This window comes from Rhinopithecus bieti, unplaced genomic scaffold (genome assembly GCF_001698545.2).
Source record: "Rhinopithecus bieti isolate Rb0 unplaced genomic scaffold, ASM169854v2 scaffold_905, whole genome shotgun sequence".
Taxonomy (NCBI): Eukaryota; Metazoa; Chordata; class Mammalia; order Primates; family Cercopithecidae; genus Rhinopithecus; species Rhinopithecus bieti.
In genome coordinates, this window is record NW_016803348.1 from 2,101,665 (window position 1) to 2,129,363 (window position 27,699).

Sequence of the window (27,699 nt, forward strand, 5' to 3'; positions counted from 1 at the left end):
TATAGTTAGGTGTTTAACATGAATATTGTTTTGACCATATTCATGGTCATTTAAATGCTAAGGAAAAATAGAAAAGCACAGTTTCAATTAATATATATTTTGATTAATAATAAAAGTTTTCATAAAACATTTTCTGCTACTTAAAAGAAATGGGAATCCAATTTTAATTTGAAATAGAAACAACAGTAAAACATTATAAGTAAAACTAGTCAATACATTTATAAAATATTAAATTCAACATTGAATGCTAATTGAATGCTAATGAAATGTTGATAGAACTATTCCAAGAGAAACACTTACACTTTCTCATAGTTGAAAGAGTTAGATACTTGGAGATGACAATTATACTATTTAATTATTTAAATAATGTAATTATTTTTTCTCACTAATTAATTACCATTTTATTTTTTATTATTTTCCCCAAAATTTTCTATTATTATTTCAGGGTTTTGAATGTGTCATGTATGCATAAAATAATTTATGTGAAACTGTTGAAACTGAGTGGGAGGCATTAAATTGTATACATAAAGACTACTTGCTTGAAAACGACCCTCTGTTTCAATTTATTTAGAAGTGGTGGCTTATTTCCTGTTAAATAACTTAATAATAATGTTAACATGAAGAAACATTTTTGAGAGATTAAACTATGATAAATTCTTTACAATATTCTTTCATCAATTCTATATATGAATTTGTAAGATTGTAAGTCATTACCTTCTTTTTTGAAGATGAGGAAATCTGAGCTTAAAGGAGTTAGGCAGAGTATTAGGATGTGGGAAATCTGGGATTAAGACCCTTATGAAGAGCAACCCATAACCTCCATATTGCATATTTATTTGGTCCTTCTATTTGGATTAAGACTAATTCTACTCTCCCTCCCTATGGAGATGGAGGTTAATTTCTCATAAATTATATGTCACTGTTCTTCATATATTTAAAATAATTTATGAAATCATACTTTAGTTATTCATGCTGTGGGTAAGAAAAGTTTAAATCATTTTAACTCATTAATAATTCCTCTGACATCTTCCATGTATGATCTTCATTTTACTGTTTTACTATCTTTTATGATCGGCTCAAAGGTGCTGGATTGCTTTGATCCTTAGATGCATGTTTTTCATATTTAAATATCCTCAACTCTGGATCTATCTAATAATAGATGTCTTCTTACTGTGTTTAGATTAAATTTTAAAATAGTGATCTTTTATGAAATTGACATTTAAATGTCCTGTAAAATATTACATCATATTTTGCAGTGAAACAAAAGGGACATGTAAAAAGAAAAGCACAGGGAGAGAGTGGCAGGATGTAGTTTCGATTTTAGTGAGGATATATTCAATGTCCAAGTAATGAAAGTAATGCTGTACTTTCACACAATGAAAAAGATAAACACCCACAAGAAAAGAAGCTGCACTGTTTTGTGATTGAGATGTATAGAGAAGTTGTATTTCACATGGCAAGCAATGAACAGGAAGGTGAAAAAATAATGAAATGTTTTGGAAAAAGAATACATTTCAAAGCAATGAGATACATGACCCAACCCTACAGAGACATATATTTTGACAATGTAATGCTGATACTTCTTTTGGGCTTTTGAACTTCACTTTTTTCTGTGTAGTATGATAAGTAAATCTTAGATAATATTTAATATTAGCATTGTCATGCACAGTGCTTATGCTCTGTATTATTTCTATAACTCCTTAACCTACTTTCCCCTTCACAAATCATTGAATTTTAATTAATCAATGGTTTATTTAAGATATAATCAGTATAACTTTCCACAAGAAACTTTATTGTCATTCTTTGAATAACTTCTTCTCCTCCGGCACATATATAAAGAGAACAGAGGGAATAAAGTTATTACTAACAAAATTACCTTATTTCCAAGATTAACAATAAGCAAAGAATTCTTCTGAAAGGATCTAATGCCTAGACTTACAGCTATATAAACCCTTTGAAAAATTCAGGGTCCATTATCTTTAATCATACCAGTCTTTTAATCTAAGCACCATTTGTAATTTATATGGTTACTCAAAGAGTTAATGGCTTTCATATCCTTCATCATTTTGAGAAGTTTATAATCTCCTTTATTATAAAAAGGGATCACAGCATGACAGATTTACAATGTTCTTTATAGATGTGTCTTTTTTATCTCTTTAATTTAAAAAAGAGATATTCCAGACTGCTAAAAAGCAATGCTTTGTCAATATAATACAGTGAACGTTTCCTTTGTAGAATAGTAGAATTGCTTTTGTATGTTTATTGGAAAAATAAATCTTAAATATATGATTCACTTATTTAAATACTTTATTCTCCTCATTAAACTTACGCGTGAGACACAGTGGTTCACTTGCAGAATTTCAGGAGGACAGAGATGACTCTGACATGATCCTTTTTATTGCTGTGTAGAAAATACATTAGGAGGATGTGGAAGATGTAAGAAAGGAGAGGTTAGTAGGTGATTGTGATAATCAATGAGAGATTATGGTGGTTTGTATATGGTAGTGATAGGGAGGGATGGCAAAAAATGAATAAGACCTACTTGATAGCACAATAGTCAATAATAACTTAATTGTATATTTTAAAATAACTTGAAGAATGTAATTGGATTATTTATAATTCAAAAGGTAAATGCTTGAGGGGATGCATACTCCATTCTCCATGATGTGCTTATTTCACATTGCATGCATGAATCAAAATATCTCACATACCCCATAATATACGTATCTACTGTGTATCCACAGAAATTAAAACAAAGAAATGTTTGGATTCTAGATATATATTGAAGTTGGCATTTCCAAAATACATTGTCATGTCAGCTATGGGGGTTTAGAAATAGAGTATAATCAAGAAAGACTTTTAAGTGTTGTGCTTGCACAACTGGAGGACTGAAGTTTTGAGTTACTAAGAGGAGGAAGATAGCAGTAGGGAGAGATCCAATGGGGAGGTAATCAGTAGTGGAGTATTAGACAAGTGTTATATTTAAGTTGTTTACTGGACAGCTAAGTAAAAAAGTGTAAATATAGTAATGATTCCATGTTAAAGTTTTGACAAGTTGACAAATTGTTTTTCAAAGCAAGAAAGCAGTTGTACTATTATATATTCTCACTAGCAATGCATGAGGGTCCTGATTTCTTCGGATCCTTGTCAACACTTGTTTTCTGACTATTTTATTCTAGTCATGTTTGTAGGTGTGTGAAGTGATATCTCACTATGATTTCTATTTGCATTTCCCTGATGACTAATGATGTCGAGCATCTTTTTGCGCTTATTGGCGATTTGTATATGTTGTCGTGAGAAATGCCTCTTGAAATCTTTTGCCCGTTTTTAAATTGTGTTATTTGTAAGAATTCTTTATATTCTGAATACAAGTCCTTTATTTGCTATATGATTTGTAAATATTTTCTTTCACTATATGTGGACTGTCTTTTCGTTTTCTTGATGGTGCTTTTTTGGTGCACTAAAGTTTTAAATACGTATGGAGTTCCAATTTATCTATTTTTTATTTTGCCATTTGTGTTTTTGGTGTAATATCTGAAAACTGCATAATTCATGGTTGTGAAGATTTAACCTTGTGCTTTATACTGAGTTTTATAATTTTATAATTTTAAAATAATTTTATAATTTTATAATTTTCACTCTTACATTTAGGTGTATAATCCATTTTTATTAATGGTTAATAGGTAGGGGTTCAACTTAATTATTTTGCATGTAGATGTCCAATTGTCCCAGTATTATTATTTTTTTTAAATTCTTTCCCCATTGAATTGGTTTGCATTCTTATTGAAATTCAGTTGACTTTAAGTGTAAAGGCTCATTTCTAGACTCTCCATTGTAATCCAGTGTTCTGTATGTTTATCTTTATGCCAGTACTACAGTGACGTATAGTAAACTTTGAAATTCAGAAGTATAAGTACTCCAACTTTGTTTTTCTTCTATATGACTGTTTTGACTATTCCATCTCCTTGCATTTATACAGGAATTTCAGAAACAGCTTGTCAAATTTGCAAAAAGAGAAGCTGACATTTTGATAGGAATTACATTAAATCTATAGTTCAATTTGTGGAGTATTGCCATCCTAAAATATTAAGTCATCTCGTCTGTGAACATGAAATACCTTTTCACTTATTTAGACCTTTTATAAGTTATTCCAACAATGTCCTTAGGAATGTGCCAGGTTTATTTAGATCAAGAGATAAAGTGAAGGTTTAGAGAAGTTTAGAATATAACATGTTTACCGGTGACTTATGAGTGTCATAGGATATAACTTAAGGGACTCAGGAGATGGGAAGTGCTGTCAGACGGTTCAGAGAAATAAAATACATGGATATGTATGAAGATTAGGGTCCAGAGGAAGAGGAAACATTGGGAAATCTGTGGTGTTTGTGAAGGCTAAAATAACAAAAAAATAGAAATAAGAGACATGAAAAGCTTAGTCCTGATGGTTGGCAGGAAGAGGGTGATTAGGTTGTGAACTCTGGAGAGAAGCTAGAAGAAAGTCATGTTTGCCAGGAGCAGATAGCATTTTGTCTCTCTCGCTTAACTCTTGTGGATGAAAAGTTGAAGGCGAAAGGAAGTCTTTTCAAGTACACAGTAGTGACTCCCTCTTAACCCTATAGATGTAGTTTGCTAAGGTCAGGTCATACTTTGAGAGTGTTCTACTTCTTTGACTATTTCTTCCTGCTCTCTTTAGTGGGTTCTTACTTCTGTGCATGCCTATCAGACATTGGTGTCGCCACGTATCTAAATAGTAACCCACTAGCAGTAAGAAATCTGGACTTGAGAATCAATGATATGTGAAGGCATATTTATGTGAAATATTAGTAAGGTTTTTCTTTTCTCTCCCCATTTTTCCTTCAGGAGCCTCTCAATTTGAGCTATGAGTTATGAGGGTCTCATTGCCCTTAGAGGTTGCACGTAACTGTCAAAATAGGAACACTTAAATCTGTGTATTATATATCAATTATACCTCATTAAATGTTTTTTTTTTAAGAATAATGGAACAAAATCTTAGCTTTTAAACTAAATAGTCAGGCTTTCAGATGTAATAAAAAAACTTTGCAAGTATATGAAATCATCAGGCCTATTAACAGACCTAAGGTGGGGAAAAGTGAGAGAGATGGGAATGCTACTAGAGAGTTAAAAACCATTTATGAGTGAGAACCTGAGATATTTGATTTTGAGTGCAGCAAACCACCATGGTATGTGTATACCTATGTAACAAACCCGCACATTCTGCACATGTGTCACAGAATTTAAAGATTATATGGATATTTAAACAGCTATTGTTTTTGATACTACATCCTGCCCCTCTCGCTTACCCACAAACAGAGCCAAGCTCCAGCTTAATGGGAGATGACACTCTTCCTTCTCAAGTGAGGTTGGGATATCCCAGTGCATTTCTTTCTGGGTCTAGACTGGGGAGATGAGAGCTCCTGCAGAGAACTTTCCTGTGCATCTTTGTGTGTCATCTATGTTCAAACTGGATATGTGGAATGAAAGAGCGATGGTTTCATACTTCCACAGACAAAGTGGGGTATGGGAGAGCATTCAAATTTTCTTCTGCACATATCATTTTCAGCTTGAAGTAGGGTACAAAAATTACCTGACATAAAGAGTGCCGGTAGCTAGGCACAGTGCCTCACACATTGCGAGGCCCAGGTGGTAGGATTCCTTGAGCCCAGGAGTTTGTGATCAGCATAGGCAACATAGTGAGACTCCATCTCGCCTTAAAAAACAACAACAACAATTAGCTGGGCATGATGGTGTGTGCCTGTAGTCCCAGCTACTTGGAGGCTGAGGCAGAAGCACTGCTTGAGTCCAGAAGGTTGAGGCTGCAGTGAGCTATGATTGTGCCACTGCACTCTAACCTGGGAGACAGAGTGAGACTCTTTCAAAAAATAAAAAAAAATTAAAAAAAAGAAAAGAAAGAAAGAAAAAAAAAAAAAGAAAAAAGGAGTGGACACTCCACAGGAATCAGACAAGGATGTGGTCCTCTTAGGCCTACCACAATGATGTAAAATGACTAGGCCTGTGCGTCAGTTGAGAACAATTACACATCTGTAAAAGTCAGAATGTAGACTTTGGCCAAAATATATACACCTTATCACAGGCAGGATGTTACCTCAGTATCTAGTAAAAAGAGATGATACTCAGGGAGGAAAGAAGGAAAATCCTTAATGAGTCTGAATTTTAGCTACATGTAAATGAGGCATCCCCCAGATTGGCTGAATTTACTTGGAACTGACTAGACTAAGTTTTCTACTCCAGGAACTCAGGAAAGAAAATAAATTCAATTATAGGACATATAATAGTAGTCTTTTACGTAGCTATTGTGGTTATGGCCTTTACATCAGTGTTAAATGTATGTGGGTAGCCATGGAATTGAAATTTTGTAGAAAGTCTGTCTTTAGAAAGAAAAGACGAGGATTGAGGATTATTCCATGATGATGAGATGTAAAATAAGATAAAGCCTTTAACATATCCATGGATTTATCAAAAAGGGGTCACTGGTGACCTTAATAAGACAGTTTCAGAGTAAGAAAAAGGTAAAAACTAGACTGTAGGGGCTGAGGAGTGGATTTTAAATGAAAAAATAATTACTGCTGGTGCAGGCTTCCTGATAAAATTTGACTATGATGGTGAAAAAATTACAATTCAAGACTAAGAATATCAAGGCCTTTGGTATTTCTTTATAGTTTATATTTTGTTAGAAAATTTAGCATGTTCAAGTGATGACAGGTGGAATAGAGATCTAGAGGTTGAAGATAGAGGATAGTAAACAGAGATGATCCTCAAAAAGAGGGATTAATCTTACATAAGAAATAAAGGAGAGGAGTGTGTGTGTATATACAAAGTGCTACATTCTGTGATTTGGTGGTTGAATGCTTTCTTCTTCAAAACCATTTTTCTGTAAATAAGGAACTAAGTTTGAGGGTTTGAGTAGAGTCATCTAATGTAGAGAACTGGAATTTCCTCATGGCATTCTTTTCATAATACACTATATTTAATTGCTACAAAATTTTCCTAATTGCAAGTCTTTGTTACAGTTTTTCATTATAAAATATAATGCCAATACGAGAAAGTACCTTAAATGTAACTATTGAGCAAACACCAATGAACCATAGGCCATCAGTTCATTAAACATAGAACATTGCCAACATCTTCGTGTGTGTCTATGTTTTCTTGTACCCTCCCTACTCTCTAGAGACAACTGTAATTGCTATTTGTTTTCTTTATAGTTTAACACTTCTGTTGCATCCCTGATGAGCATACTTTAGCTTTGCTTATTTTTGAACATTATATAAAGGAAATTATAATGGCATGTATTCTTCTTTATAATTTGCTTCTTTTGATCAATATTAAAATATTAAAATTCATCCACACAATATGTAGAGTTTATTCATATAAACTACATACATACAGAAACATACACATGCATATATATGTTTGGGTGTATATATATTCAAAGTGTGAGTATTTTATTGCTTATTTGTGGCTTGCATTTTTGCTATCTTTACAGGGTATGCTGAGGAACAGATATTCTTAATTTTAACACAGTCAGAATCATCACTAGTTTACTTCAGGTTAAAACTTTTCCTCTACTTAAATGTCATGAAGATACTCTGCAACATCATATTCTAAAAGACTTTAGTTTTCTCTTTCACATTTGGGTCCATAACAACCATAGAGTTGAATTTTGACCTGATATTGAGTAGAAATCCAATTTAATTTTTTCCATATTTATAACTAATTGGTTAATGGCATTACCGTGAAAAAAACTGCAGCACTAACCCTTTCATAAATTGTGTCCCTATGCGTGAGACTGTTTTTATGTTTGTTTTTCTGTGCCATTGTTTTTTTTGTCTTTTCAATGCCAGAGTTTTAATTAGTTATAGGTTTATAATAATTCTTGCTATCTTCTAGAGTAGGCCCCTCAAACATGCATTTGTTTATGTTTATTGATTTTTCCAGGTGATTTGATTTTGTCTGACAATGTAGAAATCATATGGTCAATTTTCAATTACTGGTTTGAATTTTGGAAACATATTATTGTATCTACATTATCAAAATCCCCAATCCGTGAACATAGGATCTGCATTTTTTTGATGTCTACTTTACCAAAGTTTTATAAACTTTCCCACAGAAGTCATGCACTTCTTTTGTTGGCTTCCCCACCCCTAGATTCTTGATAATTTTGATGAAAAGGAACATTAAAATGTTATTTGGGAACATTTAAAATTTAGGTAAAATTTACATACAGTAAAACATATATAATATCAGTGTACAACTCATTAATATATTACCTTTTTATATATCCATGTATTTGCTTAGGTCCAAGATATAAACCAATTTATTTCCCTAAGATCACCATCAGTTTTCTAAAGTGATTATGTCATCTATGCATCTACTGGTTTTAGTTCCGGTTAGTCCACAACTTTATCAACATATGGTGCCATTAGATTTTTTGCCATTGTGACAAACGTGTAGAAGTAACTAATCGTGGTTTTAATATCCATTCTTATGGTAAGCAAATATGTTAATCAGCTTCTCTTTTGTTGGCCATTTAGTTATGTTCTGTGGGAAATGACAGTTCACATATTATATCTTTTTTATTGGACTGTCTGTAACTTTATGGTCTGTGTGGGGATTGCTTATTCTTTCCATTTTCCAAATCTGTGTGTTTTCTCCAGATACACTGGTTTCCTCCCACATCTCAAAGATGAGCAGGATCGGTGAATTGTCTTCTCTAAGCTGTCCCAGTCTGAATGTGGGTGTGAGTGTGAGTGTGCCCTGAGTTGAGATGAGGTCCTGAACAGGGCTGTTCCCGCCTCATGCCCTGAGCTGTTGGGATAGGCTCTCACCACTGAAGCTGAAATAAGTGAGTTGGAAAATGAATGAATGAATGAATGAAGACAAATTATTGAAAAATAAAAATTGTAAAGGATATAAAATAAAAATGGTAAAAGGTCATTTAAATACACAACAATAAACAATGTGGTACAAAAGAGCTCAGCAAGACCATCACATTAATTATTGTTTGTTTTGAACTGCATAGTGGTAGGAGGTGCTCCTTGCAATTTTTGTTTTGCAGACATTTACATTTTGATCTAACTTATCACCATCATGACTGCCATTGCTCACTGACTCACCAAAAATTGGGTAAATAATTTTCTTATTTGTTTTTATTAATCTTTCTTAAATATATGCATAGCTCACATTTATTTCAATGTTTTTGTGACCAGAAATATGCCATGGGAAATTTATACTTTTTTTCTTCTATCAATTAGCCTATGGTAAAATTGGTTTTGTTATACATCTTCTTGCTCAAAGTCATAGTTTCCAAGAATGTAACCAAGACGTTAAGTGAGGACTTGCTATATATTATTAGCTGACACTTAAGTTTTGTGTTAAAGTATGTTGAAATTCCCTTGAACTATTTTCTTTTAAATTTTATTTATGTATTTATTTTAGAGACTAGGCCTTGCTCTGTTGTCAAGGCTGAGTGCAGTGCAGATCATAGCTCACTACAACCTCAAACTCCTGGGCTCAAGCCATCCTCCTGCTTCTGCCTCCCTAGTAGCTATGACTACAGGCATGTGCTACCATGCCCTGCTACTGTTTTTTTTTTTTTTTTAAATTTTATAGAGAGAGTTGTTGCGGGAAGTCAGGGATCCCGAACGGAGGGACCAGCTGAAGCCGCGGCAGAAGACCATAAATTGTGAAGATTTCATGGACATTTATTAGTTCCCCAAATTAATACTTTTGTACTTTCTTACACCTGTCTTTACTGTAATCTCTGAACATAAATTGTGGAGATTTCATGGACACTTATCACTTCCCCAATCAATACCCTTGTGATTTCCTATGCCTGTCTTTACTTTAATCTCTTAATCCAGTCATCTTCCTAAACTGAGGAGGATGAACGTTACCTCAGGACCCTGTGATTGTGTCAACTACACAAATTGTTTGTAGAGCATGTGTGTTTGAACAGTATAAAATCTGGGTATCTTAAAAAAAAAAGAACAGGATAACAGCCATGTTCAGGGAACAAGAGAGGTAACTTTGAGCTGGCTGCCGGTGAGCCGGAAGGAACAGAGCTATATTTCTCCTCTTTCTTAAGCAAATAAGAGAAATATCGCTGAATTCTTTTTCTCAGCAAGGAACATCCCTGAGAAACAGAATGCGCCCTGAGGGTAGGTCTATAAAGGGCCCCTTTGGAAGCGTGTACCGTCTTTCACGGTCGAAGCTGAAGGGATGAAATAAGTCCCGGTCTCCTGTAGCGCTCCCAGGCTTACTAGGAGGAGGAAAATTCCCACCTAATAAATTTTGGTCAGACAGGTTGTCTGCTCTCAAACCCTGTTTCCTGATAAGATGTTATCGACAATGCGTGCNTTAAGCAAATAAGAGAAATATCGCTGAATTCTTTTCTCAGCAAGGAACATCCCTGAGAAACAGAATGCGCCCTGAGGGTAGGTCTATAAAGGGCCCCTTTGGAAGCGTGTACCGTCTTTCACGGTCGAAGCTGAAGGGATGAAATAAGTCCCGGTCTCCTGTAGCGCTCCCAGGCTTACTAGGAGGAGGAAAATTCCCACCTAATAAATTTTGGTCAGACAGGTTGTCTGCTCTCAAACCCTGTTTCCTGATAAGATGTTATCGACAATGCGTGCCCCAAACTTCATTAGCAATTTTAATTTCGCCCCGTCCTGTGGTCCTGTGATCTCACCCTGCCTCCATTTGCTTTGTGATGTTTTATTACCTGGTGAAGTATGTGATCTCTGTGACCCACACCCTATTCGTGCACTCCCTCCCCTTTTGAAAATCGCTAATAAAAACTTGCTGGTTTTAGGGCTCGGGAAATATCACGGATCCTGACAACATGTGATGTCTCCCCCGGACACCCAGCTTTAAATTTCTCTCTCTTGTGCTCTTTCCCTTAAATTTCTCAACCCAGCCGAGACACTTAGGAAGTAGAAAAGAACCCACGTTAAACATCACGAGCGGGTTCTCCCGATAGAGAGTCTCCCTATTTTGCCCAGGCTAGTCTCGAACTCCTGGCCTCAAGAGATCCTCCCACCTTGGCCTTCCAAAGTGCTGGGATTTTAGGCATGAACCACTGCACCTGGTTCTCCCAAACTCTTTTTAGGAGTTTTTTTTTTTTTTTTTTTTTTAGCACCTGTTTTATCTTACTTCTGATTTTTAAATATTTTTAAAAATTCACTTATTTTCTGCTTAATGTCACCGTAATATAATTTCAGTGAGAGTAGACTCCTTGCTATTGTCTATGCCTAAGTTCCCAGTATGTAGAAAAGCTCCTGGCACAGAGGAAATGAAAAAGTTATTTGTTGAAAGAATATCTTTGGAGTAGAGCTCAAGGAATAGTAAGGTAAGGTCTGATGCCTTTATATATATATTACTTAAGTCTATGACTTGTGATTTTGGGTCTTTTATTTTGCAGAATAAATTAACTGTTTTTTTGATGAGTGGTAAGGGGTGCGATACCATTGGTAACACACATTTGGTAAAAACAGAGACATAACAGGCAAGCCAAAGGAAAAATAATAACCTTGACTGTTATAAGTGAGTCTTAGAAAAATGAAATAAAATGTAGCAATAAATTATATGCTTGCAAGAGAGATTTATTAGTAAAAGCAAAGCAATTCACATCCCAAAGTCATTTGTTATTCACTTCCCTTAGTGTACATGATATAATCCACAGAAGCTATCGTAGTAGAACCAAACTTCCGAATAAGGAGTATTGAGTAAGATTTTGATTTGTTAGAAGTATACAAGTCAGTATTTTGAAGGGAGATGTTTCAGGGATCCGTATCCGAAAATTTGAATATATATGATATATAATGACTCAAAATTTAAAGCAAAAGTTTCATTAATTTGATTTGATTATTCTTCAAATTATCTTCACTCCGCACATACTCACAGTATTACTAATAGACACAATACTATTGTATAGAGAGTAAGTGCTACACTTTCTCCTTTACATTTCCCAGACTTCCTTGCAGGGAGTGTGTAGGCATATGTCTAGTGCTGACCAATGGGCTGTGATAAGTTGTGTGTGCCATTTTTTGTCTATGGCAATTCAATAAGAATTTGTATTTTTCCCTATCTCTCTCTTACTCTGATATGGAACTTTGGAGGTGATGTGTTCAAGAGGTAGCACATGAAATTCATATATCATACCTGCATTAGAATATCAAGTGATGTGAAGAAGAAATAATCTTAAATTGTATATGACACTAATATTTTGAGGATTATCTATTACCATAGCATGAAGAATCTATATGAATAATACAGTGATTATTGATTTATGTTTGAATAACGGTACATTTGACAAACACATATGCACATAATTCTTTTTATTTATTTATTTATTTTTAATTTTTTATCTGTCACTCTATCACCCAGGCTGGAGTGCAGTGACCCGATCTTGGCTCACTGCAAGCTCCGCCTCCCGGTTTCATGCCATTCTCCTGCCTCAGCCTCCTGAGTAGCTGGGACTTCAGGCACCTGCCACCAAGCCCCGCTATATACATATATTATTTAGTAGAGATAGGGTTTCACCATGTTAGCCAGGATGATCTCGATCTCCTGACCTCGTGATCCACCTGCGTCAGCCTCCCAAAGTGCTGGGATTACAGGCATGGGCCACTGCACCCGGCCACAGATTTCTTAAAATGGGATATTAAGAACAATAATCATGTTATCCCTGGAAAGCATAATGCTGATAGATATTTTATAATACCAGGGCACATTCATGAACTAGACATTTACTTATTTATTTGTTGCAAATATATTATCTCAATTATTACTCCATAATCTACTAACACAAAGAGAAAATTTGGGCACCTCAACGACATGAGATACTGCAAGCAAGTTTCTGTTACCTGCTAACAATGTGATTTCAGGCAAATTAGTCCTTTGCATCTCATAAATAAAATGAGACAGACAATACTAATGACTCTTGTAAAAACTATGTCTTAAGTGGTAGTTCAGATAAGAATGCTTAGAAAACAGGAGAAAATTAATATTTGCTTTTGAGAGTTCATTTCTGCTGACAGGTGGAAGAGCAAGTTGATGTTAATATGTATCTGAAAGCACGCTGAATCTGGAATTTCATTTTTATTTATGTATTAGATTAAAGAGTTAGAATAAAATGACTATCCTTTCATTCTTAATTATCTTTTTTATGGTTTTATTTATGTGATACAGAGTTTTATTAAAGGAGAAACTGTTCACTGATTTTTAAAAAAAATCTTGGAACAATAATAATTGTATTTATCACACGCTTAGTGTTTTAATTAATTTCATATTACACTTAAACTTCTATTGGTCTATACTAGTGTTAGCTCCACTTTACAGATGAGAAAATGAAGGCATACAGAAAGTCAGTAATTTCCTTGGACTATCTTTGCTACTAAGTGTTCATCCTGGGGTATGGGCCCACTTGGTCTGACTCCAGCATCTGGTATTTTGTATCCACAAAATTCTATTGCCTATCACAATTATTTTGTCTGCGTTTAATAACTGTATTTATCAGAAAATTATTCCAGAATGAACCATTACATTCACAGGTAAATTTTAAGTAACCTTGTAATTTAGTAAAAAGGTTTAAAAAATGACGATCTCCCATATGCGAAGGGATTCGGCGAATTTTCTTCTGAAGGTGGGGGTTCAAAATAATCATCACTTAAATCAAGGTCAGTTAAGTTCTAAGGATAAAATAGGCAAATGAGAAACAAAACACCTGTGTTGTTGATGAGAACGACATTCTGACTCCCCCCTTGCTGATTTCAGTTCTGGAAGAATGTCTTGAATGTATTCTTTCAATGCTCACCAGGAGTGTTGCTACCAGTTCTTTCTCATAGGAAGACGTGCTAAGTTTTTCATATAACCTTCCTTGCTTTACTTAGATCCCTTTATGTGTTCTATGGGCAGTGGGTAAGCAGGATAAAGACTCCCACGCTGACTTTTCCAGAAATTGGCAGGTGATGAAGACTGTGGATGAAGAAATTCTTATGAAACAGTATCTCCTATCCCTACTGAAGAATCTCTCAACTCCTCTGATACCTCTCAGAATGTTTCATGGCACTAGGTAGTATATTATATAATAATGGTATAATTGCAGAAACATCCTTGGAATAAAAATTTATTTTTTAAATGAGGAAATTCACTAATTATCCCTGTAACTAAAATTTAGGATATCCATGCACTTGCTTTGGAAAGGATGTCTGTATTGTTTTACACTTCTTATTGTATTTTATAATAACTTCATAGATTCATTTCAGGCTAAATAATTCAGGGAGAGGAATATATTTCCTTGTGCAGACCTGTACAAAGATTACATGACAGAGGACATCTTCTCACGGGATTGCCACAGCAAAAGTGGAGAAGTTTGGTACTTTAAAATATCACTTGTGTATTTCCACACTGCATGTACCATTGGTCTATTATCTGGTTATATAATAAAAATAAGTAAATTAACATTTCAGTCAAGGAAAAGCATCAAAACATGAAGGTAAGATTTAGCATTCATGTCGTCCTTGTACACACTCTGATTTAAATTCCATCCCTTAAATTACAGCAATTTACATATTGTATTTTCTCTAGATATAGCTTAATAAGAAATGAAGGATGCTATTTTCTTACTGTATATTAAAATTTAAAGTTAATGAAGATACTGTTAAAACTAAAGTTAATGAAGATACTGTTAATATTACCTTAAATTTTTTGATAGTGACCATAGTTATTACACCAATTTTCATAAAAGAATTTTTGAGAGTTAAGAATTGGGTTACACACATGTGGAATTAAAAAACACAAAGCATTAAAACATATTTAAATGTAAGAATGTCACGGTTCTACCTCTTCACTGAATGAATCACAGTTGCATTAAACATCTCCCCACTGAAAACAAGAAAAAAAAGTGACTTACTTCAGTTAGTTATTTCAATAATATTTTAATATTTGCTATTAGAATCCATGATTATTTGTATTCATAATGGTTAGAGAATAAGTTCTTATTGGTGTCATATTCATATATGTATTTCATAACTTGTCTAAATATGTAGTCATTTAAAAAAGATTATCCATTGTGATATTGGTAGAAAATTGTATTTTCTCTTATAATTTTTTATTTCAGCTTTGATTTAAGATTTTTACTAGGTGTGCACATGCACACATATATACATGCATACATATATACATATGATAATATAAATAATGAAACGTTTTATTCAGGCTACTTGCAAAGGCCTCAAATAAGGCCTATAACTAAATTAGTCTATAAGTTCTACAGCATCATATAGGAAATATAGTTTACTTTTTACTCAGATAACATGTGATATATTTGATCTTTCATGGCAAACATCAATTAAAGTGAAACTATTAAAACATTCAAAAATGTGAAAAGTCTTAGAAATATAAATGTTGAGTAAAATAGTAAGTTGCAGAATGATATATCATTTATTATATGCCTTGTTTATATACCTTTTTAAAACTCATAAAACTCTTTTATATATTGTAAGTGCCATATAAATGCATACTAAAATTTTAGAAAAAAGCTAGGGAATCACACACACAAACTTATACCTCTTTGAGGTCCTGTGTTTCTGGCCACAAAAGAAAGAAATAGAAGAAAGAATGTGTAGTGGGTATCTGGCAATCGCTGGAGAAGTATAGTGGTCGTTGCAGTTGATACCAGTGCGAAGGAGTGAACATTTCTTTTTTTTTTAATCCTTTTTTTTATTATTATACTTTATGTTCTAGGGTACATGTGCACAACGTGCAGGTTGTGCACACGTATGTTTATTGCGGCACTCTTCACAATAGCAAAGACTTGGAACCAACCCAAATGTTCATCAATGACAGACTGGATTAAGAAAACGTGGCACATATATACCAAGGAGTGAACATTCCTTAATCATAAATGAGAATAGTTACCTGTCTGTAGAAAGTAGCACTGAATAAGAATCAGACACCTTCTATAAGCAATGACATTATGTCATTTTCCAGTGGCTAAATAGAACACTATACAGTAAAGAAGTATGTAAGATGGATATAAACACACATACAAAACTGCAAATGTATCTTAATATTGATGAAAAGATACAATACTCCAAATAATCTTACAGTAGCATTTTTCAATAAAAAGCTCAAAAGTAGGCAGAAGTGAACAATATTGTTTTATAGAATGCATTAGAGGTGGAAAAATCATTTTAAAAGTAGAATGAATTACCCTAATCCACTAAGTAGTTTTTAACTCTACATATAAGGAAGAAGGTGGATTGATAAAGGGGCATTAAACAACATATGCAGTGATGGAAATGTTTTATAATTTAGTGTGAAATTTCCAGATGGTGGTAGTTATATCTATGCTTTATTTTGAATTATTTATGATAATATACACTTGTATGTAGTATTTTGAATGTGTTATAGACCTTACCAAAAATAGCCTTTAAAGTGTATAATTAACAACATTTTTGACTAATTGAATGTAATAAATGGAAGCCAAAGTAATTTAGGAAGTTCCCAATCTTCCGGTTTGGATGACTTTTCTGTGTCTCAAAGCTGATGTCTCTATACTAACAACAGTTTGTTCCACAGTGGAAATTACATCAATTCAAATGTTAGTGTTTACCTTTCACTCAATCTAACTCATCTCAATGCAGTCAGGAGGAATAAAATGAACACTAAAAACAAAATATTATTGTAGTGATAGACTTAAATTTCATACTCTCACAACTGTCAGAGCAGAACATTTTACAGCACTTTGTAGTAAAAGCAAAAACTGTAAATGTTGCTCATGATGTCATGTTTATTTTAAAAATCCCCAAATTTTCTTGGAATAAATTCTTTCTCTTGCCCCATGAAAAACATAACAAATGACCAAGTTCTAAATGTGATACTAAATACCACATAATGTCCCATTAGCAATTATAATTTGCTAAGACTTTGTAGCCTCTTGATGTTTATATTTTGGTTCATCTTCTTCATCTTCCTGTTGTTTCTTATCCAGTCATATTTACAAATTCTTCTTTAAATCCTCAATTCATACAAAAAGCCTGAATTTTGACAACATAATCATTAAAATTGAATATCATGTATGATTACAAATTTATCATTAAATATTTAGAGGTGAATATTGCATATATCTGTGAGAGACAGATACTAGAATAATAGTTTCAGATTATTGGCTAAGTCAAATTAAAGTTAGCTCCTACTGGACTCTAGAAGATGGAAGCAAACATCTCAAGGTAACAATTTTACTATCTAAGAAAGTTTCTCAGTTTTTGAGACCATGTCCTCATGGCTATACATAACAGTAATATTCTGATCCAATGTAGGATATAGGGAAAATACAAAATTATTTCAAAATAAAATACGTTGAATGTTTGTAAAATGTTTTCTTCCTTCACTCTTTGTTTGTTACTTCATTCTTTCCTGTTTTTTTTTTCCTTCCAAAAATATTCACTGGTCACCTAATATGTCCCAGGCATTGCTATAGGCCCTGATAAAGCACTGAATAAGACACAGAAATGCCTGTTTTATGGAGCATATATTTTGTGGAGATAAGATGAGGGTAACAACAAAGACAATACACGAATAAATCAAAAAGGTAAAAAGCAGTAATAGTAACTTCTACAAGGAAAAGAAGTCAGTAATAGAACGAAAAGCACTGGGTTGCAGAAGAGGCATTTATGTAGATAGAGTGTTCAGGGAAGACCATTCTGAAGCAGGATTTCTACACGAGACCCCCAAAGTAGAAAAGCACTTATTCATACATCAGGGGAAAGGTTCTTGGATAAGATCAAAACCAACATATTTGAAAAAGGAAAAAAAGAAAAAGAGCTGCTGTACCAGGATTATGGGGCAAGATGGAGAATGATAGGGAATAAAGTTAGAATTAGTTCGCCCAGGTAAGTCTTGCGTCCTTGGAGAGGTGTTTAGAATATATTCCATGTTAAAAGAGAAAGTGTCAGAGGCTTTTCAGAGATCTTATCTGAATAATGTTTGATTGGACGTCTGATTGTGACTGCTCAGTGGATAATGCATGTGATCAGGGTGGAGGAAAGGTGGAAGCAGGTAGACCGGTTAATAGGCAATTCCGGCAGGGCGCGGTGGCTCACGCCTGTAATCCCAGCACTTTGGGAGGCCGAGGCAGACAGATCACGAGGTCAGGAGATCAAGACCATCCTGGCCAACATAGTGAACCCCTGTCTCTACTAAAATACAAAAAATTAGCCGGGCGTGGTGGCACGCGCCTATAGTCTCGGCTACTCAGGAGGCTGAACTAGGAAAATCACTTGAACCCGGGAGGTGGAGGTTGCAGTGAGCAGAGTTGGCGCCGCTGCACTCCAGTCGCGCGAAGACAGTGTGAGACTTCGCAAAAAAAAAAAAAAAGAAAAAGACTCTTTCTCCATTTCTGTTGCGGATAACAATAGCTAGAGATGGCTAGATGCAGTGGAGAAGGTTAGAAGTATTAGGATTTGGGGGTATATTTTGTGAAGTAGATCAAACGACAATTGGTGATGAATTGATTGCGTGCTGGCATAAAAGAGATGAAAAACTGTAAATGTCGCATTTGAACTGCCCATTAAGTCATGGATAGCATAGTTCATTAACATGTTGTTTACCATAGGTTAAACACAGATGCTTTACTGTTTTGTGACTAAAAGATCCTTGACTACAAAATATGCTTGTTCAGGAAAAAAACCTATTACATTCAAAACTAATACTAACATCATCCTATAGTAGTTGTATAATTGGACTGCAGACTAGGCTGAATGATTGCCATTTCAGTCCTCCCTAGAGTAGTTTTCATTCAGACCTTATCACCATTAGTCTAAATTATCTATTTTATTTATTGAATTATCAATGTTATTTCAACACAAATTAAGTCCAAGGAAAAACCATCACAAACAAATCAATGTAGTGAGATGAATACTCTGAATACAACAGAATGAAATAGTCTTTGGAAAAGAAAGAAAATTTTTGTAGATTTCAGTGATTTCTGCATCAGTATCTGAAAGAAGAAAATAACATATTAGTTTAGTATAATAAAATGACCAAATGACTCCCACTTAAAGCACAATTATTTTCTTGATTTATGATTTTAATGTTATTTTAAAAAGACTGTATTGAATGATTTTCTACAAATTCATGCTACAAATAAAATATACTTTTAAGAGACTCATCTTGTTTTCTTTTGTCTTCTTGTAGATATTATGCATTCTTGCAACAATTATGTGTACCTGTAACAATTAATAATGCATTCTCATAACAATTCATTTAAAATGTAATATGAATTCAATGTCATAATTTATTTGACTGCCTGTATATATTACACATGATGTTTTCTGTGTGGGTGCTGGTTTCAGATCAACACTATCTCCTGATATCAAATGATGTGAAGTTCTTTCTCTGCCTTAATAGACTTTTCCCAAGAGGTAGTATTTGTTTTCCTTTACCTGTTGTGAATTGGGTAATTTATATGGCAAAATACTAAATACAAATGACTACAGAATGTATGAAACTATTATGTGTATCTAATATCTTGAACTAACTCACTAGCCAATTGTTCATTTTACATAAAAGTAAAATAAATGAAAACCAAAGAATATAGCAATAGTCAAGGTTTAACTAAAAATGGATATCTTTTAGTTTCTTTGGCAATGGCTGCTGTAAAGAGGTATCACCAACAACAATAACTACCATCACATTTGCTTTTCGATTCTACTTTAGCTAATGATGTCACCTCAGAAATAACTTTCATTTGGCTGACAGTCAAAGCCTTGTCATTTACCTTTCTGGTAAACATTAAAATTGGAACATCTTTGAGAAAGGATGAAGGATGAGAACCTGAAATTAAGATGGCCAAATTTCTTGCTTATCCCCTGATCAGATGACTAAGACACAGTGAGTCCAGTTGAGCTGTTTGTTTGTGCCTTTGGGTGGTGCAATGTGGGGACAGGGAGACTTCAGGTCTAAATTGTTTGTTTTCTAAAACAGTAGTTCTTAATATGAGGTAGGATGGTGGCTGAAGCGATAGCACACATAATAATCTGTGAGAACGTAAACAATGCCTCTTTCCATGTATAGTCCTACCCTCTTTCCCATGTTAAAGGTTTTTACCTATATTAACTACTGTTAATTTAGAATCTTCAAGTCATAATCAATTTGGATCAATTTAAGGAGGAACTCGCTAGTTGTTCAAAAGTAGCCTGAGTTCCTTACACAAGACATGAGTTAATAGTTTGAAAGTTTCTGAGGCACAAACTACCAGTGCTTCTCTAAGCTCCACTTTCTCATTTTTATGTAGTAAAAAACATAATACATTCCAAGGTAGCTTCTGATTATGAGATTTAACCTCTTTATCTGTAATTTCTAAATTATATTATCACATATGACTTACAGAAATGAACCCATGGTACTCTTCTAGAGAATTTCACTGATTTGCCTAGAAAACAAATAAAAGATCTTTTCATAAACAATCAAATGTACTTTATTTCATAGTATTGGGCCTATCTTTTCTAAATAATCTTTCTTCTCTAAGAAGTTGTGTTCTGCTGATCTCTTCTTAATATGTTTAGAATATTCTATACTGCTACTAGATTTAGCTTTCTGAAACAGAGAACTGGTTGAATCACTCCTCTCAGTGAAGGTCTCTAATAAATTGCTTTGGCTACAGGATAAAGTCCAAAGTATTGAGTAGTGTTTTCAAGGTCCCTTCTTATCAGGTTCTATTTCTTTTTATCTTCACTTTCTATCATTTCCTTCTACTCTCATGTGAACCCTGAGCTACACGTATATATATACAGTATCCATAATACCCCCATAATACCCCGGCAGATGGAAAGTGCTTGTGTCAAATCTGCTGAATGAACGTGTTTAATGTGTGAAGCATTGGAGAACAAGCCTCGCTCATCATACCTCTCTAGAGAAGCTGCAAACACCATTGAATGTAACCCACTGGTGAATATCTTAAAAGAAAAAGAGTTCTTATCTCCTAGGAAACAACTACTAGAGCTTTCCAAGTGGTGGCAATGTGCTGCATAAATATTTCATTGGTGGATTTAAACTTCCATTTGTTTTTAGCCTCTTGCCAGAGTTCAGAGTATCTTCTATATATTTCAGAATCATGGTTTCCCTTTGGTAAAATAGTCTAATTCCTTGGGTCATATCTGCTAAAATTTAGGGACTAGGTGCTTCTTAAATTTTTTTTTATCTGAAAACAATTGTTTTTCTGAAAGTTTAGTAAACTTCACTAAAGCTAAAGTTCAAGATGAATAATAGAAACTGCATTTACTCTCTTGCTCAAAACAAAATAATGTGCAAACATGAGAAGAAAAATGAAAAGGAACAATTTTTCAAGATCTAACTATCAGGTTGTGTAAAACAGTGATCACTAAGAGACAGGAAGCAAGGTAGTTGTTCTCTATGATTGTCCTATCATACTGCCTGGAGTGAGTTTCCACAGCTTGGTGCAAGAGAAAACACACACACACACACACACACACAGAGAGAGACAGAGAGACAGACAGAGAGAGACAGAGACAGAGAGAGAGAGAAAGAGAGAGAGAGAGAGAGACAGAGAGAGAGAGTCTCCCAGCAGATTCTCTGAGTTAAGTAGATGGAGCTGGGACTCCAGGAAGGTCAAGATAGCTGACATTTACAGGCAGAGTGCCTGATGGGAAAACAGGGCACAAAGATGTAGATATAAAGATCTAGACATCGTGTGTTCTCACTTATAAATGGGAGCTAAGCATTGAGCACACATGTACATAAATATAGGAACAATGAACACTGTGGTCTACTAGAAGGTGGTGGTTAGGGCTGGGTTATGAAACTACCTCTTGGGTAGTGTGCTCACTACCATAGAGAAGGGATTCATTCTCTAAACCTCTGCATCACACCATATCCCCATGTAACAAATCTGCATATGTACCCCATGTAACTCCTGTATCTAAAATAAAAGTTGATATTTTTTAAAACAGGATACCCTCACATTTCAACTGAGTATTGATTAATTATGTGAAGATACTACCTGAGGTCAGGTAGAGAACTACCTGAAAGGACAGAATAGAACAACAATTGGTACTCACATAGGGCAGGAGAAAGTTCTTCATCCCACCAGCCAGAGTGAAAAACCACAAAATTCACAGGACATAAGTTTGAGCACTCGGAATGGTTTGATCTCAATAAAGGAAAAATTAGCCTTGGATAAAAACATTTATCTGTTCCTGTTTGATAAAGTGTAAAAGCATACTAACCTAATAGCATTCCAGAATAAAACTCATGAATATGTATGTCCATACACACATATATGTGTATACTACATATACACATTATATACACAAGGTGTATGTTATAGATATAATAATATGTGTGTACAATGTATACATGGCCCCAGGAGGAGGAGGGTATGTAGGTACATATACATGTGCATGTGTATGTGTAAAGATATGTTAAAAAACTTAATGCTTTCCCCTAATATTAGGAACAGAGCAGGGATGTCCATCTAATCACTTTTATTTGACATTGTACTAGATGTTTAAGCCATTATAGAATGCTATAAGTAAATAAATGTATCCAGTTTGGAAGCTAAAATCTATTTAACAGATGAATGGGTACATAAATTACGGTGTATCTGTATAATAAAATAATAATCTGTAAAGAACCAAACTGTTAGTAAACACAACTTCATGGATAAATCTCTAAAAGTGAATGATGTCTGACACAAGAGTACATACAATATTATTCCACTTACATAAAATTCTAGAAAATGCAAACCAATTTAGTGACAAAAAATAGCCCAGGAATGGAAGGATGGGGAATGTGGGATTACAGAGGAACAGGAGGAAACTGTTGACTGTGGTAGATATATTCCCCATCCTGGTAATTCTTTTCATGAGTGTATACGTATGTCAAAACATATCTAAGTATACACTTTAAATATGTGTAGTTTGTGGTATGTCAATTGTATCTCAATAAAGCTGTTCAAAATATCTAAGTTGATATAGGTTTGCTTGGGGAGTGGTTGTTTTTTTCCCCTTCTACAAATCTCATTTCTCATACATTATAGTGGTAAGATATAAGCAACCTACCTGGTGAAGAGAGGGAGAAGGGTGAGGTTCTGGGGCAGCAGGCTTGGCTGTAGCAGGTTCAGCTGCTGAAGGTGAATCTGCAGCGGGCTCAGCTCCAACAGGTGCCTCTGCAGCAGTCTCGGCTGCAACAGGTGCCTCTGCAGCAGTCTCAGGTGCAACAAGTGCCTCTGCAGCAGGCTCAGCTCCAACAAGTGCCTCTGCAGCAGGCTCAGCTGCAACAGGGGCTTCTGCAGCAGGCTCAGCTGCTACAGGTGTGGCTGTAGGAGGTGCAGCTGCAGCAGGCTCAGCTGCAATAGGTGGGGCAGCGGGTGCTGCAGCTGCTGAAAAAATCCTTGAAGGAGGGACAAAGGGGAAATCCCTAGGAGGGAGCAGAGGAACATTCAACCGAGTAGCTAAGGGAAAACCAGGGATGTGATAGACATAGCGGAATCCAGGAGCAGTTAGAATCCAGGGATATGGAGGTAACCGGGTGTCAGTGTAAGTATTTCCAGGGTAATTGGGGACTGTATTCACTGGGGGATAGTAAAGAGGAGGTGGCAAATTCCGTATCCCATAAGGAATATTCAGAGATGGATGAAGTGGGTGATGATAGTCATTGTAATCCTAAAGGAGAAACAAAGAAGTCAAAGTTGGTTGTATTTGTCCTGTCTATATATTACTTATGGTACAACTGTGATGATATATGATAAGTAATGATATTTTGAAAGAATTCCAATCTCTTCTCTTTCTTAAGGCTAGTGTACTTCCATATTTTTGAAGTAAGAAGTAATAATCTCTTAAGAAAATTGAATTAACTCCAACTGAAGAGGAAATATTTTGTGTTTAAGCAAATAAGAGCGTTATTGTCCACAGAATATGCTAACCTAGGTCAGGACGAAGATAGAAGGAAAGCACTCACACTTTTAGGATTGATAGAGGATTGTGAGATTAGTAGCTCCAGGCCTTCTTCTCTGCACCCTCCGTTGTCTTTCCCACTGCCCTCAGCACTCTCTGTGCCTCTAAAGTGTCCACTGAAGCCTCTGATTCATTACTCCTCTTCCAGGTGTCCCATATTCCAGACTTATCTTTCTCAACTTCCTACCTCTCTTTATCAATGCTTCCCTTCATTTAACACTGTGCATCTTAAATTTTCATTAAGAGGGTGAGTAGATTGGGAGGCCTAGGCAGAAGGATCACGAGGTCAAGAGATCGAGACCATCCTGGCCAACATGGTGAAACTCCGTCTCTACTAAAAATACAAAAAAAGTGACTGGGTGTGGTGGCAGGCACCTGTAGTCCCAGCTACTCGGGAGGTAGAAACAGGAGAATTGCTTGAACCTGGGAGCCAGAGGTTGCAGTGAACTGAGATCAGGCCACTGCACTCCAGTGGCAACAGAGCGAGACTCTGTCTTTAAAAAATAAATAAATAAATAAACAAATAAGACGGTGAGCAGACTGGAAGTAGATGTTGTTAATGTTATTGTATATAATATTATTATTATATATAGTAATATACAATACTGAGAAGTTTCCTATTAAATGTAGGTTGTTCCTCAGGGTCTTTGAGATATTTTAAGGTTTTTCTTGATGGAAGTTCTATGATTTATTTTTTGAAGTATAAAATAAGTACCTTCTCTGTGCCATCTCTGTACTAGGTATTTGGATACTACATACTGGAAAAACAGTCAAGGTTTCTTTCTTATGTCTGGGGTGCTACATTCCCCAGCCAGTCAAGTGTCTTAATTAACATTTAATTTTTTTCCAATTTTAGGTAGGTTTCCTGAATTACTGAGTTAAATTTTTCTCATGAGTCATATTGCCAATGACCCTTGAGGTATGATATACATACATAATTAATGTATGTATGTCCCCAGGTGTTCATAGAGGCAAATATCAATTATTTGTATTATGGATAATAGAACCCTAGAATCTGAGGACTTAAATATTAACTCATAAGAAATTCAAAATAAGATCTAATACAGTTTCTATTTTAAAACACTATTTTCAAAAGATTTCCACTCCTTTGTTATATGTCTGATCATTGTTGGTCAAAAGTGTGTACATCACAGATTATGTCTCTTGGGCTTTCTTTGCTAGAGTGTCATGTTGATTTATGGCATACTTGTGGATGGGTATAAGTGTAATTTTCTTAGTACTCTTCCATTACCAGAAATTGAGGCACAAGTAACAAAGAACTGAAAAAAAATCTAACATCAATTAATCAGTATGTGCTTTGGTCTCATAGGGATAATTTATGGGTATTTCCTGCAGAGAAATCATCTAACTCATTGGGATACACTCGTCCTGCTAGTGGTTCCTAGCTTGAAGATACACACCTGAATATATGGCTGGCCCACTACTTCATGCTTTCTTTTGCTCTAACACTTCATGCAGACAGAGCATCTCCAGATTCATCACTAAGTTTGTTCAAGTAAACTTAGGACATATTGATAATGTATTTTAGAGGCATGAGGGGAACACCTTGTAACAGCAAAAAATCTCTTACGCTGCAAAGGGAGTGCACTTAATGCTTCTGCTCTTTAAAAAGACTAAAGACCTTTTGCTAAATATGTTGAACACAAACATATTCATAAAATTTTCTATCAAATCAGAAGAGTTTAATAGCACTATTATTTTAAGAGCAATAGCAGTCATTAAATTTCATTGTAAAGGAATCAGAGTTTTAAAATTTAAAATTTATTTTAAGATAAAAACAAATATACTTGCATGTAAAGAAAAAAAATGTTTTACCTCATCATTGAAGGGGAACCGTCTCTAAAAGAAAGGAAAATATATTTTAATGTGGTTGCGTATTTGAAAACATCTGTACCCACATTTCCATATTGCTGAAAAATTTGCAAAGTTTAATAGTACTTATAGTTAATTTTCTTGAAATTTGAGTCACTGGTATGAACGTTTTTAATCATCGTCATCATTATCATTATATGGTTTTGACTTAAACAATTTCGTCAGGGAGTTTTACTTTGGCTGGATGGATTTTGGTTTGTAATATTCAACATGTACATAAATCTTTATTATCTGAAAGATCATTCAGCTCTCATTCATATATCTAATTTTGCTATTCACTTTTTACCTCCCAGGTTTTGTCTGTAGTGTGTGTGTGTGTGTGTGTGTGTGCGTGTGCATCCGTGTGGTAAAGAGTAGTCTTTGTGCTGGGCGCGGTGGCTCACGCCTGTGAACCCAGCACTTTGGGAGGCCAAGGCGGGCAGATCACAATGTTAGGAGATCGAGACCATCCTGACTAACAAGGTGAAACCCCGTCTCTACCAAAAATACAAAAAAATTAGCCGGGCTACTTGGGAGGCTGAGGCAGGAGAATGGCGTGAACTCGAAGGTTGAGTTTGCAGTGAGCCGAGGTCACACCACTGCACTCCAGCCTGGGCGACAGAGCGGAACTCCATCTCAAAAAAAAAAAAAGAGTGGTCTTTGCCACCTCATCACAGTACCAGAAGGACCACATATCCATTTGTTTTCCAATGAAGCTTCAATATGGTTTGTGAATTGACCACAGATTATGAACTACAGAATAAAAATAAAAAGTAGTACAGGAAAATCATGATTTGTTATTTTAATAATTGGAGCTTAATTTATCTAATTTTAGGGAACAAAAACAATAGTTTAACATTTGGACAGCATGGTAATAACATCAATAGTAAATAGTATCATGTAGCAGTTGAGTTTCTACCATACCTGAGGTACTCTGCTAAGCACTTTATATAATTATCTTATAAAATCTTTAAAACAATTTTATGGTATAGGTGTTATTATTTTCTCCATTTAAAAAGAGATAATATTTAGCATAGTCACTGGCTAGGATTAAGAATTTGAATCAGATTTGTCTTACACCAGAATTTCATCTACTTACATTACACTGAAGGCCATTACATTACACTATATTACTTTACATTCCACTAAAGGTATGATGTGCATTTACTTCTATTCCATCAAGTATCCCTAATGTCTGTACATATATACCTCCAGCAATGGCACTTCACAGCCATAGGAAGCCCAATCCAGCATTCTATAATTTGAAGAGATAAACTCTGTTAAGATAATCTACATGGGATCCTGCTTTTCTATAACTTTTCTGCCTCCAGCCTCCTACATTTCTGAACTCACCTCCTTTCTTTGCTGTTTATCTATTTTCAGATATTACAACTTTATTATTTTAATTTCTAAATTTTCCTTTGAAAAGTCTGACACTACAAACCTCATGTCCATCTATGTCTCTTTGCTGCTTTATTATAAACACTATTGTAACTTTATCATAAGCACAAATCCCTATCAACAATTATTGAATGGTTATACAATTGCTACAATTTTGGAAGTCCTTTTACTTACCTTCCTTGCAAAAGCAACACATACAATGCAGGCCCAAAGGAGAAGCTTCATTTTGATTGACCTTACGAATATTAATTCTATAAATTTATTGTTTTAGGAAATATGCACTATTTTTTAAATTATATTTTTCTTCTTTTAGAGAGAAACAAAAGAATACATCACTTTGTTAGTCTGTCTAGGTAGACCCTTAACAGAATAGTTGGCCCTGCTATTTAACTACTGTCTGTATGATTTAACA

General features: G+C 34.7%; 1 protein-coding gene across 2 annotated transcripts; it reads right to left on the bottom strand.

The window, feature by feature from the left end:
• On the bottom strand, positions 1-27,699 carry PRR27 (proline rich 27). Of its 2 annotated transcripts, XM_017879051.1 has the most exons (8): positions 27,462-27,699; positions 25,851-25,874; positions 23,121-23,723; positions 20,429-20,473; positions 18,757-19,039; positions 15,958-15,998; positions 14,881-14,922; positions 1-57 (listed from the first exon to the last, which is right to left on the bottom strand). In XM_017879051.1, the coding sequence occupies exons 1-4, from the start codon at positions 27,510-27,512 to the stop codon at positions 20,462-20,464; spliced, it is 690 nt and encodes a 229-aa protein (XP_017734540.1). In that variant the 5' UTR covers positions 27,513-27,699; the 3' UTR covers positions 1-57; positions 14,881-14,922; positions 15,958-15,998; positions 18,757-19,039; positions 20,429-20,461. The 2 variants fall into 2 exon arrangements, with proteins under 2 accessions (XP_017734540.1, XP_017734549.1); XM_017879060.1 differs by lacking the exons at positions 1-57; positions 14,881-14,922; positions 15,958-15,998 and having other exon boundaries at positions 16,187-19,039; positions 23,121-23,255; positions 23,286-23,723.